The 14,062-nt window shown below is 38.6% G+C and overlaps 1 protein-coding gene across 1 annotated transcript in view; it reads left to right on the top strand.

Moving 5' to 3' along the window:
- The first annotated feature begins 2,252 nt into the window (after positions 1-2,252).
- Positions 2,253-14,062, top strand: part of LOC133987651 (chemokine-like protein TAFA-2) — a 37,316-nt gene continuing 25,506 nt past the window's right edge. Inside the window, exon 1 of the mRNA XM_062427095.1 lies at positions 2,253-2,352. Within this exon, the coding sequence (XP_062283079.1) occupies positions 2,253-2,352 (100 nt within the window). The remainder of the gene's footprint in view (positions 2,353-14,062) is intronic.

The raw sequence follows: 14,062 nt of genomic DNA, 5'->3' as shown, positions 1-14,062 counted from the left end.
AATAAAGCATATATGTGTTTGATTGTGTGTGTGTGCGTGCGTGCGTGTGTGTGTATGTGTGTGTGTGTTTGTGTGAGAGATGCCCACTAACCAGAAAAAGCCTTGGCTCAGCCTGTCTGGCTTTGCAGCTTCACCCAGCTCTAGAGATGCCTGGCTACGTCGCCAGATGACTCACACATCCAGCTCAGGACTCAAGCCAGGGCTTAACACACACACTTCCTCATGGCAAGAGTGCACTGGCACATGCACACGCACATGCACATGCACACAGACAAATGTCCAAATACATGTGCACAAAAGAAACACATCAGCACATACCCAGGCCTGACCAGGTGTGTGTGTATAATCGTGTCTGCACTGAGCTGATCTGCACAGACTCTCACACAAACCTGGAAACCTCGGTTTGTTTCACTTATGTCACCACACATGAGCACCAAAGTATTTCACAAGAATCTTCACAACAAGTTTGTTATCTTATTAGAAAAGTAATTCAACCATAAAAAAAGTATTTAAAGAGTGACTTTGCACTAAATCTACTTTTTGATTTGGGACTACATTTACTACCACTTGATTCTGGTCCCACTCTGGGCTGCAATTTACCATTATTTTATTTGGTTAAATTAATCTGTCAATTATTTTCTCTTCTAATTGTTTTGTCTATAAAACATCAGAAAACACACAAAAATACGTTATAATTTCATTGAGCTCAGGGTGATGCCTTCAAACATTTTGTGTTTTTGAATGTTCATTTGAGAGGCTGCAACCAGCTAATGTTTGGTATTTTTGCTTTGAAAGACACTATTATGATTATTCAATAATCAGAATAGTTGCAGATTAATTTTGTGTCAACTGATTAATCAGCTAATTGTTACAGCTCTAGTTCAAATGACAATTCTTGGCTTTTTTCACCTTTTTTTCTTGGCTTTTTGCAGAGAAAATTGAGTAATACTAGTAACACTGTGCTCTAGATCAAAAGAAAAAATCTGTGTTATGTTGCCTTGCACTCCATGCACTGTACACGTATAAGGCGACGACATGCTCACTTCAATCTGGAAAACTGAAAGCAACTCTTGTTGGTGTGGAGAGTTTACAGCTGCAAGGACAACAAGAATGTGCAAACAACAGTAGCAGCAGTAACTCACAGTGTTCAGGGTGAATCTGCATCTTTTGAACCACTCATACATCCACTTACTGTGGAACAAAAAAAAAAAAAGAAAGAAAGAAAGAAATGTAAACAGGGCGTTTTCAAGTTAAAATGGGTTGTCGTCATACATTTGCTTTCGCTTTGCTAGCCTCCTGCAGTTATGTATTCACAGACCTACATACAGTACACACACACACACACACACACACACACACACACTTGCTCAAAAAACACAGTTTCCCTGGTGGAGAAAACAAGGTTTGTCTGTTTTCATCCTTCTCAGTGCTCAGAATATAAAGTGTTTCAATCACACCTGGCATCATTTGGACACAAAACAAGAGTTTCTGCATGTTTTTGAGTGTTTACTCATAATCATTTACATCCTCCCCCAGGATAATTATTATATTACAACATTGAAGATAAATATAACATTAGTGGTTTATTAGTTTTTATTTAAAGTTTCTTATTATAAGGTTTATTACGGTGTGTGTTTCCTTAACAGACATTCGTCAGACCTGAGTAAAATATAAAATCTTTGTACAGCTTTGGTTTGGATTAAGTATTCTTCACTCAGCAGATGCCATTTATTTGCAACCATCCAAATATCCAAACACATACACAGACACGACAATGTAGTCTGAATTAACAGAACATGGCTCATCTCAATTTTTGACATTGTTTTCCTGTTGGGAGACAACATGGGAAATTAAACTGATCTAATGTACAAGTAATGTTGGTCTCCTAGCAGCTTTTTCTATCCCTCATCCCTTTGTTTCTCTTCCTCCCTCCTTCCCTATCTCTTTGTCCTCTCACCATCTCTCCTCCTGTTTGAATATGTTTGCAGTAAACACTCATTTTCCATGTGTAAATACTTTTTTTTCTTTGGCAAGGCAGCAGTACTACTTTGTGAATGCCTTCTGTGTCTATACGTTTTACAGTTATCCTAGAAAGTTGTTTGCTATGTATGCATGTGTGCTTTAAAAATGCAGACAGTCAGTATACTGTATCTGCATTTATTCACCACCAACAGTTGGTAAAAAGAGACATTAAAAGATTGTGTGTGTGTGTTCTCTGATGGATTAAGTGTGTTTTGTTTCTTTCTTGCAGAATGCGGGAACGGGGTCCTTGCATTTGCGGAGTAGGTGTGTGGAGTCTACTGCTGTCCCTCTGTCTGGCCTCCCTCACACATGCACACAGGAGCCACACAGGTAAGTAGATGTATATATGTGAGTGTGTACAGTACATTACTGTGTACAGCAGTGTATTGCATCAATCCTAGATTATCACTGCAGCAGCCTCTGCAGCCAATTTCTTTTCACGTGTTGTTAAATTGGAGTGAATAGGCCCCCGTGCCACCCGAGGCAATGAATCGGTCAGATTTACAATGAAATATGAGACCACAGAGGCCGGTTGCCAGGAAGAACACACAAAAAGTTCTTCAATAAAAGGAAGAGGGAAATGAGTAACTCAACCAAAAAGGTCTTCGCAGTTCAGAGGCTTTCACGTCTTTGCAGTCCCATCAGGGTGATGCGACTCCTGAAATTGCCTGTAGGTTACAGCGCAGACAGCGAGCCTTATGGATTAAAAGTGTGTAATATCCCTCCCATGTTGGCCAAGTGGCTGAATCACTAGCATGATTGAGCCCAGAGGCCTCTTACTACTTCACAGTTCATTTCTCATGTGAGGGTTGGGTGTCTTCTCCTCTCTGGTTCATAATAATCACCTGTGTGTAACTGAAAATTACCTCTGGGAAAAAAAGTTTTAATGGAGAGAAAATTCTACTTGCCACCTGTGTATGGGCAAGAGTTTTTTTTTTATGTGAGCTCATGCTTTTCAGTAAAGTATATGGGGTGGAAATATAAATAAGAACACCTTTGTTTATCATCATGAAGCTTTTTTTCATTGAGACTTTTAGAGAGGTGTTGTGGTATATAATAGCTTTGGAGTACTTTGAATTTTCTTTATAAAGCACTTTTTCTAGTTTCTCAAGATGTGTGTGTGTATGTATGTGTGTGTGTTCTCAAAGTAGGAAATTGTAACATCATGATGCGCATAATGACAATGCAAACGTGTTATTTGCAGATAAAATATTTCTCATTCTCATCATCATCTAACACACTAACATTTTCCCGTTTTGATCTTCAAAGCAACAATTGAAATAGAAATTAAACCAAACCAGAGAACAACTTGCTTTTCGCTTTTATTGTTATATCTATATCCCCTACTGAATCTCTACAAAAACATTGTCACTGGTTATGCTTGCTATAGGCTGAATGGATGGATGGATAGATAGATAGATAGATAGATAGATAGATAGATAGATAGATAGATAGATAGATAGATAGATAGATAGATAGATAGATAGATAGATAGATAGATAGATAGATAGATAGATAGATAGATAGATAGATAGATAGATAGATAGATAGATAGATAGATAGATAGATAGATCAGGGCATGTATCTATCTAGATCTAGATAAGTAGATAAATGTCCCGATGATAGATAGATAGGCAGATAGCCACAGCTGTTCCAAATGGCCCCTGAGGCTATGTGGTCCTCCCCCAAGTCTGCACTGTGGCAGTGTGGATTTGACTAATACATTAAAAACCAAAAAGTGACCAAAATAAATCATCGGCAATGACAAAATCACCTCAGGATAAAATCAAGAAGTGATAGTGGATTTTAAGTTTGGTTTGACTTCATGAAAGTCAGTGATGGCTTGAAAATGTTAAAAGCTCTGCCTTTGGCTTTCATGTAGTGGCATGAAGCAGCTGTCCTTCAGTTGAACTGCTTGCCTTTGTTTGTCCTTGTTGTTACTGTCAAACATCACTGATGCTAAAGATATTTATACTGCAGTAGGTGTATTGTATGACTCAACATCTGCCTCACACGGATATCCCATTAGCAGATGACTGAAAGGGAAAATGATTAATGAGTCTGAGTCTTTTTCTTTAAAAAGGATGCACCATCTTAGACCGATAGTGTACTAGTCCTTTGGCCTTCTGTGCAGAAATAGAAAATTCCTCATATGTTATCATTTCTTAGAAACTACAAGGTTTTTTTGTGAGAGTTCATGTGTGTGTACAGAAAATGTGTGTCCTTGCTGGTATGCAAGTACCTATAACCATGGATTTGTGAGGGTGTGAGGTTGTGTGAGTCTGTTTGTGTGCAAGATTGACTCTGCTGTTCTCTTGCTGCCAGGCATTATCTCCTCCTCTCACGGAGAGATTCTTGACAAGGCAAGGGCAAACATTTTTATATTTATTTATTTATCTTTGCAAAATTGCACTAAATTGAACTTCCACATCAATGTTACCTGATTTATATTGTTTGATGTACTGTTATTATTATTATTATTATTATTATTATTATTATTATTATTTTCATAAATGGAAGGATGGTGAAAAGAAATGGAGAGAGGATGGAGGCACACTCTTATTGTGGTTCATCACCAGGCTTTCAGTGAAATGCTGAGCTCTGCACAAAGCAATGAAAACACAAAAAAAGACAGGTTGAGAGAGATGGATAGCAAAGTCACAAGATAAAAAAGTCTAGCAGTCGTGTCTTTGTGTCACTTAAGATTGTGTCATGTTTTTTTAAATATCAGACTGTCCTTTACTATCCTGTAATGGCAGTAAATAGCGGCAACAATGGTGGGGTTTTTAGCTTGACACAGCCATGTGTGTGGGTGTGTGTATGTGTGAGTGTGTATCGGGGAAGAGGGGGTATGCGTTCCGTCTGTGTGCTCCCGTTAATGGGTGATTGATTGTAGAGTAAGTTGTAAACAGGGAGTTACAGTGTTATCCAGTTGCAGGTTGTCTGAGTGGGGGGAAAACAGACGAGTAATCAGATAATTACTGAATACAATCCCTTAGGTCACTTCAAGGTTGACACCCATGTAATACATATACACTTTCTCTTTCTCTTATAGACACAACACACACACACACACACACACACACACACACACACACACACACACACACACACACACACACACACACACACACACACACACACACACACACACGTGTGTTCTTGTCACCAGCTCAAGATATGCATGTGAATCCTTAAATTCCTGACGGGCAAACCCCAGGTGGTAAGAGTAGTTGGACATATCTCTTCTACCTTCATCCTCAATACCAGAGCACCCCAGGGCTGTGTTTTGAGCTCCCTGTTGTACTCCCTGTTCACATACGACTGTTTAGCTACCTTTGACTCAAACACCGTTATCAAGTTTGCTAACAACACAGTTGTGGTTGCCCTGATCACGGGCAACAATGAAAAGGCCTACATGAAGAGAGTAGAGGACAGACATGTTTTTTGATTCAACTGAGGTTCACTAGTCTCTCACGTGGCCAGACCTTGCTGTGTGAAGAACCGAAGGCTGGCCATGTGAGACCAATGGGATTAAAGCTTCACACATCCATCGTAAAACGGCATATATGAAATGATCGATTTCTGGATTTTATGAATAGATATCGGATCATTCAAATGAAGATCAATTTGAATCAGAAAATCAATTTTTTAAGCCCAGCCCTTGTACCGGATACACCAGACCAGGCTCAGGCCACCACGATCCTAAACGAGGTCACTGACAATTTTAAATGCATAAATTGAAGGAACTGGCAGGATTACATTTCACTCTGATTGTATCATATATGATATGACAAATAAACTTGATTGATTTATTGAAGAGGCATGTGCTGACAAGACAGCTGTAGCGATATCAGAAGGGAAGTCAAATGGACTGAAAAGAGGCATAAAAAGTCTAAGTGTGTGTGTGCATGAGAGTGAGTGTGTGTGTGTGTGTGTGTGTGTGTGTGTGTGTGTGTGTGTGTATGTGCATGTGTTCAGCTTTTTTTCTCCAGATTTGTATCTCTCAGAGAGGTGCAAGGCCAGAACTTTGTCATTGGTGCATCTCCATCTGTTAAACCATCTATTCTCTTGTCTTCTTTTGTTATTCAAACACTATATTACACACATCCCAGAAATGTGTGGAAATTGCAGGCTTTATACCCAGACCATAGAGCTCTTACACTTTTAGGGGAGCGCAGATCTCCTGCAATGAAGAGATCGTATTTGTCGACAAAGTCTAGGCATGGTGAAACGTCTCAGTGACTTTGCCAATAGTCTGGGAGAAACAGCTTGGCTTGGATTTTGAAGTTAAGCGGAACAGCGATTATGCTGATCACTTCACCACACACTGTTGAGTCATTGATTCTCAGTCTATAGACTGCAATCTCCATACATCGCCACTGATTAGAGGCTACTAAGAACTTAACTTACACTGAAAGTCATTCTGTCCACCAACAAGGGGAAATAGTGATGTAAGGACTAAGATATATAAGAGATGCTAAGATACATGCGCTAAACCACTCTCACACATGCTCAGAGGGACATGTGCATTCAGTCAGGCATGCAGCACATGGAAAGACACACACAAACACATGCACACACACACTTACATGCATGCACACTCAAAAAGGCTCTTTAATGTGATGTGTGGAGACAGGCTGTCTGCCCTCCATAGAGGCTGCTCCACAGCAGAGCTGCACTCCATGCTTGGTCCACAACAAGGTTCCATATGGCTTGTGAAAAATTCAAGCTGCTTCAAATTCAAAAGCTTCAAATTACAAATGTGAAATTTTTTTCATTCCCGACCATTTTTAATTCACTGGTCAAGAGACAGAGAGAGAGAGTGTTTATGTGTATATATATATGTGAGAGAGAGACACACAGAAATACCAAATTAATGAAATTGCCTAATTATTAAGAGTGGGACAAATAATCAAGATTACAATTTATAATGATTCAGTCACATTCCATACCTTGTGTATATATACAAACCCAGTACTGACTGGAATTACTTTATATTGCAAAATTCTGCAGCTCATGATTTTCATCCAATTCCAATGTTCAAGACCAATGTAGGAATTAGTGTTTCATTTATGTAGGGCAGGCATGTCCAAACTATTCCACAAAGGGCCATGTGGCTGCAGGTTTTTGTTCCAACCATTCAAGAGCACATGATTCGACCAATCAACTGTCTAAAGACTGAGATCAGCTGATTAAATGAGTCAAGTCTGGTGTGCTCCTGCTTGGTGGGATTGAAAACCTGCAGCCACATGGCCCTTTGTGTGGGGGTCAGGGTGGTGGATGTGTGTGCAGCTTCTCATCATTGACTTTTAACCACAATCTTTTCCTAACCTTAACCATTACCATAAGTGACGTGCAGATATTAATACGTGAAATTTGTATAAATCTTGGCATTAGCCCTAAATAAATCCTGAATGTATGTAATCCAGGATTTTGTAGAATCTTCCAAAAGTGTTCTTGTCTGGTGATAGTTGTGGGATAAAGTGGCACTGTAATCTTTTTACGCTCTCTTGTAAAGCTGAAGCAGAGGTATTTCCTTCTTTTCCTGCAGACATTTGAACTGTGCTGTTTTCTGGTTGTTCAGCCTTTAGCTAGTCCATGACTGTTTGACATTTGACATTTGCTCTATGTGTGTGTGTGTGTTAAAAAGGCTCAGACTGTGTGCACTTTGGTAGTACTTACTATTTTATGTCAACTAGGTATATAAACTGTGAAACTAAAAGCTCTTCATAATGCACTGAATACATACAGTATGTGACTGGGTTAGGGTTACAGATAGATAGATAGAGAGATAGATAGATAGATAGATAGATAGATAGATAGATAGATAGATAGATAGATAGATAGATAGATAGATAGATAGATAGATAGATAGATAGATAGATAGATAGATAGATAGATAGATAGATAGATAGATAGATAGATAGATAGATAGATAGATAGATAGATAGATAGATAGATAGATAGATAGATAGAGATAAAGATATATATATTTTGATATAGATACAATTATACATACATTGACATAAATTTGACATATTCCAAGAAAGTAGACTTAATGCAGGTATACAATTTAAGAACCCGGACATTCTGTCTTCAGGATATATTTTTAAGGTTCACAATGATTCAACTTTTACAGTTTTATTCACATGCCTCTCAAAACAGACTTTTACCCTGTGATGAAATTATTATGTAGAGAGGAATTAAGCCTTTCACTTGCTGTTGCACTGACTCAATTTACATTTTGAAGGTAACAGAGCCATGTTAAAAATAGTTGGAAATATTAGACGAGAATATTGTGACTGAGGAAGAGAAAAGGGATGTGTGTGAGAGGATTCAGCGCTATATGAGATGGGAAAAATGCAACAGACACAGTATAGATAAATGGTAGTTTAAACGCTTTTTTCAGTCTTAACAGGTCATGGCATGTTTAAAAATGACCATATGCTTGCTCACAGGATTATCAAATACAATTTGTTATACTTGTTCCTTTAGAAGACGTCATGATCTTTGTCCTATTGCCTTACAGCAATTGAGATACTGTATCTGTTAATGGTAATCTGTCCATTTGTTCATCATTATGTGTTATATCGCCACTGGGTCCCTCTCTTTTTTTCTCCCTCGCTCCACTTCAATCGGTGTTGTCGAAAAATTCCAAGGAAATACATTTGCATATGCTCACCTTCGCCAATCAGTGTGTCCTTGGTAAGGCACGTGTTGTTTTAACCATGATGTATTCAGTTATTAAGGTGACAGAAGTGTATCTGATAACTGGCTACAAGCACTCTAGCCTCTTGTGGTCTATCATAGGATAATCTTCTGTGTTTATTTGTGCTTGGACATGATTCCATCACATATTCAAGGGACAGGGAGATGAGAAATATATTTTCAAATGTCTGTCAGGTAGACTGCTGAAATATTGAGCAGGGAGATCACAAAGCAGCCAAAATGGCTTTTTCTACCAGGGGAGATGTGTTTATAGTCGTTATTTTCTACCAAGTGCTTAAAATGAATATCTATGAAAATAGAGAGGTGATGACAGACAGTGAGAAGCACTCGGCTAGGAGGCACTATGATTCATTGCCCATACCTGAAGAATCAGGTCGATAAACAGAAGTGGACCACCAGGGTGTGATTAGTTTACTAAGCGCTAGCCATCTGCTGTGCACATATCTAACCATGTATTTATGTCTTCTCCATTTACCTGTATATGTGTGCATTTCATTTCTACATGAAACGTATAGGTTCATGTTCACCATCTTAGTTTAGCATGTTAGCATACTAACATTTGGTTATTTGTAGTAAACACACCTGAGGCTGATGGTCATTAAAGCTTTGCAGGTATTTGATCATGAACCAAAATACTGCACAAATGAAAACTTTGACCTGATGATGAAACTAGATAAAAAAAGTTAAAGGATCGCCAAAGTTTTTTACACTTCATCCTGAAGGGAACATAAATATGTGTATATGTATTCTCATATTCTCATCTCTATTTCTCTATATTTATCTTCCATATATTTCATACTAAACAATACTACTACATACTAAACATCTTTATTACTTTTTGTTTCTTTCTTTCTTAAATACAGCCTCCTAAGAGGAATACTATTCCTGTCTCTGCCCAGTTAGCATAGTTACAGTCCAATCAAGCGCACCTGCAGAGCAGCCACCCCACACTAAACTGTAATAACAGCCTACATGGATCTCATGTTTTACCTGTTCATGCTTCATGAGGTGAAAACGTCAGATTTCCACATAGTCAGAGAAATAAGTAGTGTGCGTTTGGGTATTAGCTCAGTTATAGGAATGTGAGATCGAGTGTCTACTCCTGCTGGCTGCTGACAGCGCTTTCAACCGAAGAGTCGATCACACTGGATAGAGGAGGAGATGTAGAGACGCTGATACGTGTGCATTTAACACGGGAGTTCTGAGCTTGGAGCAGGAAACAGTTTCTCTGTGTCTGTTATGCTGTATCCCTGTGTATAATGACAAGACCTGAAAGAAGGCAGCGATTCGAAGATGTGAGTTGAATCAGGCTTATCGCATGATACATTGATTCACTGACTTTTAGGGGGCAGCCATAGAAAAATATAAAACATACTGTGATCAATTAAAAAAGCACATTTCTAAATACCATTTTTTCAGGGGTAGTTGTTAGATCTCCTTCTGTGCTCTTCTATGAAAGTCTTGACAGACAGGTATTTTTTGGTAAAGCCACCACATCAACAAACTATCATAATGAATCCTATCAGAATCCAAAAACTACATTTTATCAACAGATTTCAACTTTTATTTTCCTTAGTTGTATAGAACCTGACAAAAGGCATTTACATTATGCATTCAAAAGTTGAACGCTCTGAGTTAACACAGCATTTACAGTGTTTGGGTGCTATGGTCACTGTCTGATTATGTGTTTGCACTAATTGATGTAAATGAGAGTTTCCTCTGGCTGCACAGAGAGATTACCTCATCGGGGCCCTCTCATTGCATTCATTAGCGCTAATCGTTACCTGTTAGCTCACCAGCCAACTCAGCATAGACCAGCCTGGTACAACTGTATAGTTTCTTAAGCCACTGTGTGGAAGTGGGAGGGTAACAACAGCAGTGTGGATTAACAGTTTGGCAAGAGAGCTACAGGGAAATACTTTTAAAACAATAATGACTAATTAGCGTTGATTGCAGTCTTTACAAGTAATTCACTTTCCATTAAGTCCATGTATCTGTTGGTCTTTGAGTTTCCAAGTCTCCCTCCCTCTCCATATTTTTGCTACCACTCAATTCCTCTCTTTTGCCCTTTGTTTCTTATTCTCTCTTCCCAACTTTTACTTTATTTCACAGCTGTTAAACCAGGAAATTTCAATCAGGTAGCACAGCATGAATTTCTGCAGGGGCAGGAGAGAAAGAGCAAACTTTTATTTAATGCAGCCATTCTTTCTTTTCTCCTCTCCACCTCCATCTCATCTCTCTTTTCTTCCACAGCTGAACTCAACCTTGGCTCTTTATAGTTTATGATTCAATTTCCAATTTGTCCTCCAGAGGTATTTGCCTGGTGGGTGGCGCAGCGGTTTTGTTCTTATGTGTTTGTACAATACTTGCCTTTGGTATTCATAGAACCACAGTCTTACGAATACATGCATTTGAATTTCCAATTCTGTGTCTGCAATTCTTTTAGCTTTATTTTACATGAAAGTCACATTGAGATGGGAATCACCCTTTCAAGTAAGCTCTTGGCAAGCGAGGAGCTATGCTCTGAAATATGTATGACCAATACATACCACTTCCTTTTATTGGAGTCAAGGATGACCAGAAGAGATTACTTTGGCATTTGAGGGATGTTGGTTTAACTCATGCCCTAAGACAAAAAAACCCTATACATTACACAGATTTTGGATGCAAAATAGTATTATCAAAAACCTACTATGAGATACAGGAACATTTCTAGCTGCAGGGTTTGAATAGTTAGAGGGGTTTTAACCCCCTAACAGAAGAAAATACTAATGAAAGTGCTCATTAGTGGCCGTTCCAAAATATAAAAGTGATTCTAATAAATATTCAAATGCCTTTCATGTTTCACCAAAATCTAGCATTTCTAGCACTTCTAATCTTAAATTGGACTGAAAACATGATTCTTGGTTGTAAATTTAGTGTATCATAGTTCAAAATGTTCTTTTGTTTCATATTTGCAAACTCAGACAGCCTGGAGTAAAAGGAATCAGTTATTTGAGTAAACTGAAAACTGTATAATTATTTTATCTGCCATAGGTTATTATGGCCATAAGCTCTTTCTTGAGTTTTTGAATCATGCCGCCTGCCTTTTATTATATTCCCATGATTTGCCTTAATCCCTGGATTACATCAAATGTCGGAGCTCTCTTTTGTTGACTGTGCAGACAGGAGCAAGAAAAAGGGCAGTGATACAAAAAAGGAAGTGAAAAAGAAAAAGAAAACTAAATTAGGAATACTCAGAAACTGATATATTATCTCTTTTTGCCCGTTTTTGCTGAAGGGGTCTAATGTTAAATTTATTCACTGTCTAACTTGCTTATTCTTTCGAGGTTTGTGGAGAAACACCCTGTCTTTCTATCACATGACTTACAAATACAACATTTATGCTCAGATTCACACCTATGGGAAATTTTATAGTTTCAAATGGAAAACAAAAAAAAAACACGTAAACCTTACTATGAGTAGTGAATTACTTTTTATTATTTGGATACTTAAGAATTAACATGGAAAAACATGACCCCCTGAATGTTATTGTAGAATTTGCAAACAGTCAAGCTCTCAGCACATCAAAGTGTTTTTTCTTTGCCTCCTTGGGGTCCATTTGCCCCTGTTTTCCCTCCTCTTTCAATCCCCATATACACCATTTCTGATATACAGCATCAGGAGATTCTGTAAATGACCAGATGTTTGGAAAGAAAACAAATGGCTGCATGTTACCTTTTGAACCATTTGGATATTTGAGACAGCCTTTCAGGAGAGGCAGGAATCCATCCAAAGCTTTTGTTTTCTCAGCCATGTGCATATTTGTACCTGAAAATGATTTGGAGGGATTATTACTATTATATTCTGCTTTGTACCATAAACCAGCAACACTATTCTTTACCTAAAGCTTGTTTAGGTACATGTGAATAGTTCCCAAGTGTTGCTTGTCTTCTGTTGGCTGGATCTACAATAGAATAGCCTTCTCCCAGTAGAGCTGGCACACTTGAAACTATGTGAAAAATGAATGGAACATACAGCGCTTATCCTATATAGGAGCTTCGTAAGGTACATGTTCATATTTTTACCTTTTAAAACAATCCATTAGAAGATGTAAAATTGGCCCCGGCCGTGATTGCAACACTAAAAATATGACTGGAGAACATTTCTTGGTGCAGCATTGTCAACAATCGCAGCATGTAGTCTCCAATGTAGTAGAATTTCAGTGTATAAGCAGTGCCTCTATTTTGGTTGGTTTTATGCTAATGTTGATAATAGTAAACAGTATGCATATGATTGTGCTTTTTTGTGTGTGTGTGTGTGCATGCACTGTGGAGAGCAGCTTTAGTATGCTTAAAAGCAGCTCCACCGCCATGCACTGATGGATGGGGTGCTCTTTACTTTACTGATGTACTGTGATCAATGCTGATGCAAGGAAAGAGAGAGAGAGAGAGAGAGAGAGAGAGAGAGAGAGAGAGAGAGAGAGAGAGAGAGAGAGAGAGAGAGAGAGAGAGAGAGAGAGAGAGAGAGAGAGAGAGAGAGAGAGAGAGAGAGAGACAGACAGAGAGAGAGAGGGGGGTAATGTGCTGCCTCTGCAAATCTCTCTCATTCTCTCTCTCTTTTGCTGTCTTTTTGCATTAATCCTCTCCTCTCTCTGTGAGTTTCCCACTCTGTTGATCCTGCCAGTATCTGCATATGCTGCACTCTCACTAGCATCATCGCCTTAACTAATATGACAGTGTTTCCACGTGGGGCATATGCTGCTCAGGGAAACTTTCAGCAGATTATTAGATTATAGATTAAGTCCAGGAAGTTGAGTGTGTGAGAAAGTGTGTGTGTTTCACATCACTTTCCAGCACAGGTCTTTAAAGAGGACACAGACATCATGTTTATCTAACTGTCCGGCCTGGCCTCTCATGTTGCCTAAATGTGGTTAAGAGGCTTTTATTTTTAGTCTTTTGCTGTTGTGAGTTAAATAAAACAGCAGTAATGCAGCTTCACTAATCCTCTCACACACAACTAATCCTAGCAGAACACCACTGTAAATACTCTGTGGGCAGCATTAAAGCAAAATCACTCAATCCCTCACTGAGTGTTTTATGCTTATTTTGGTTCAGATTATTAGAAATTCTTCTATTTTTCATCTGCGACAGAGATTTCCCAGAAATAACTGGGCTTCCTTTTCGACCTCCGATTTATTTCTGTGTGGCTTTTGTGTGTGTGTGTGTGTGTGTGTGTGTGTGTGTGGTGTGTTGTAGCTTTACACGGAGGTCACAATACTGAAGATGCCATTCATTTGAGGATTTTGTTTGCTACTTTAACCTCTATG

This window comes from Scomber scombrus, chromosome 10 (assembly GCF_963691925.1).
Source record: "Scomber scombrus chromosome 10, fScoSco1.1, whole genome shotgun sequence".
Lineage (NCBI taxonomy): Eukaryota > Metazoa > Chordata > Actinopteri > Scombriformes > Scombridae > Scomber > Scomber scombrus.
The sequence above is the reverse complement of the archived record's forward strand: the minus strand, read 5'-3'. Positions and strand labels throughout refer to the sequence as shown.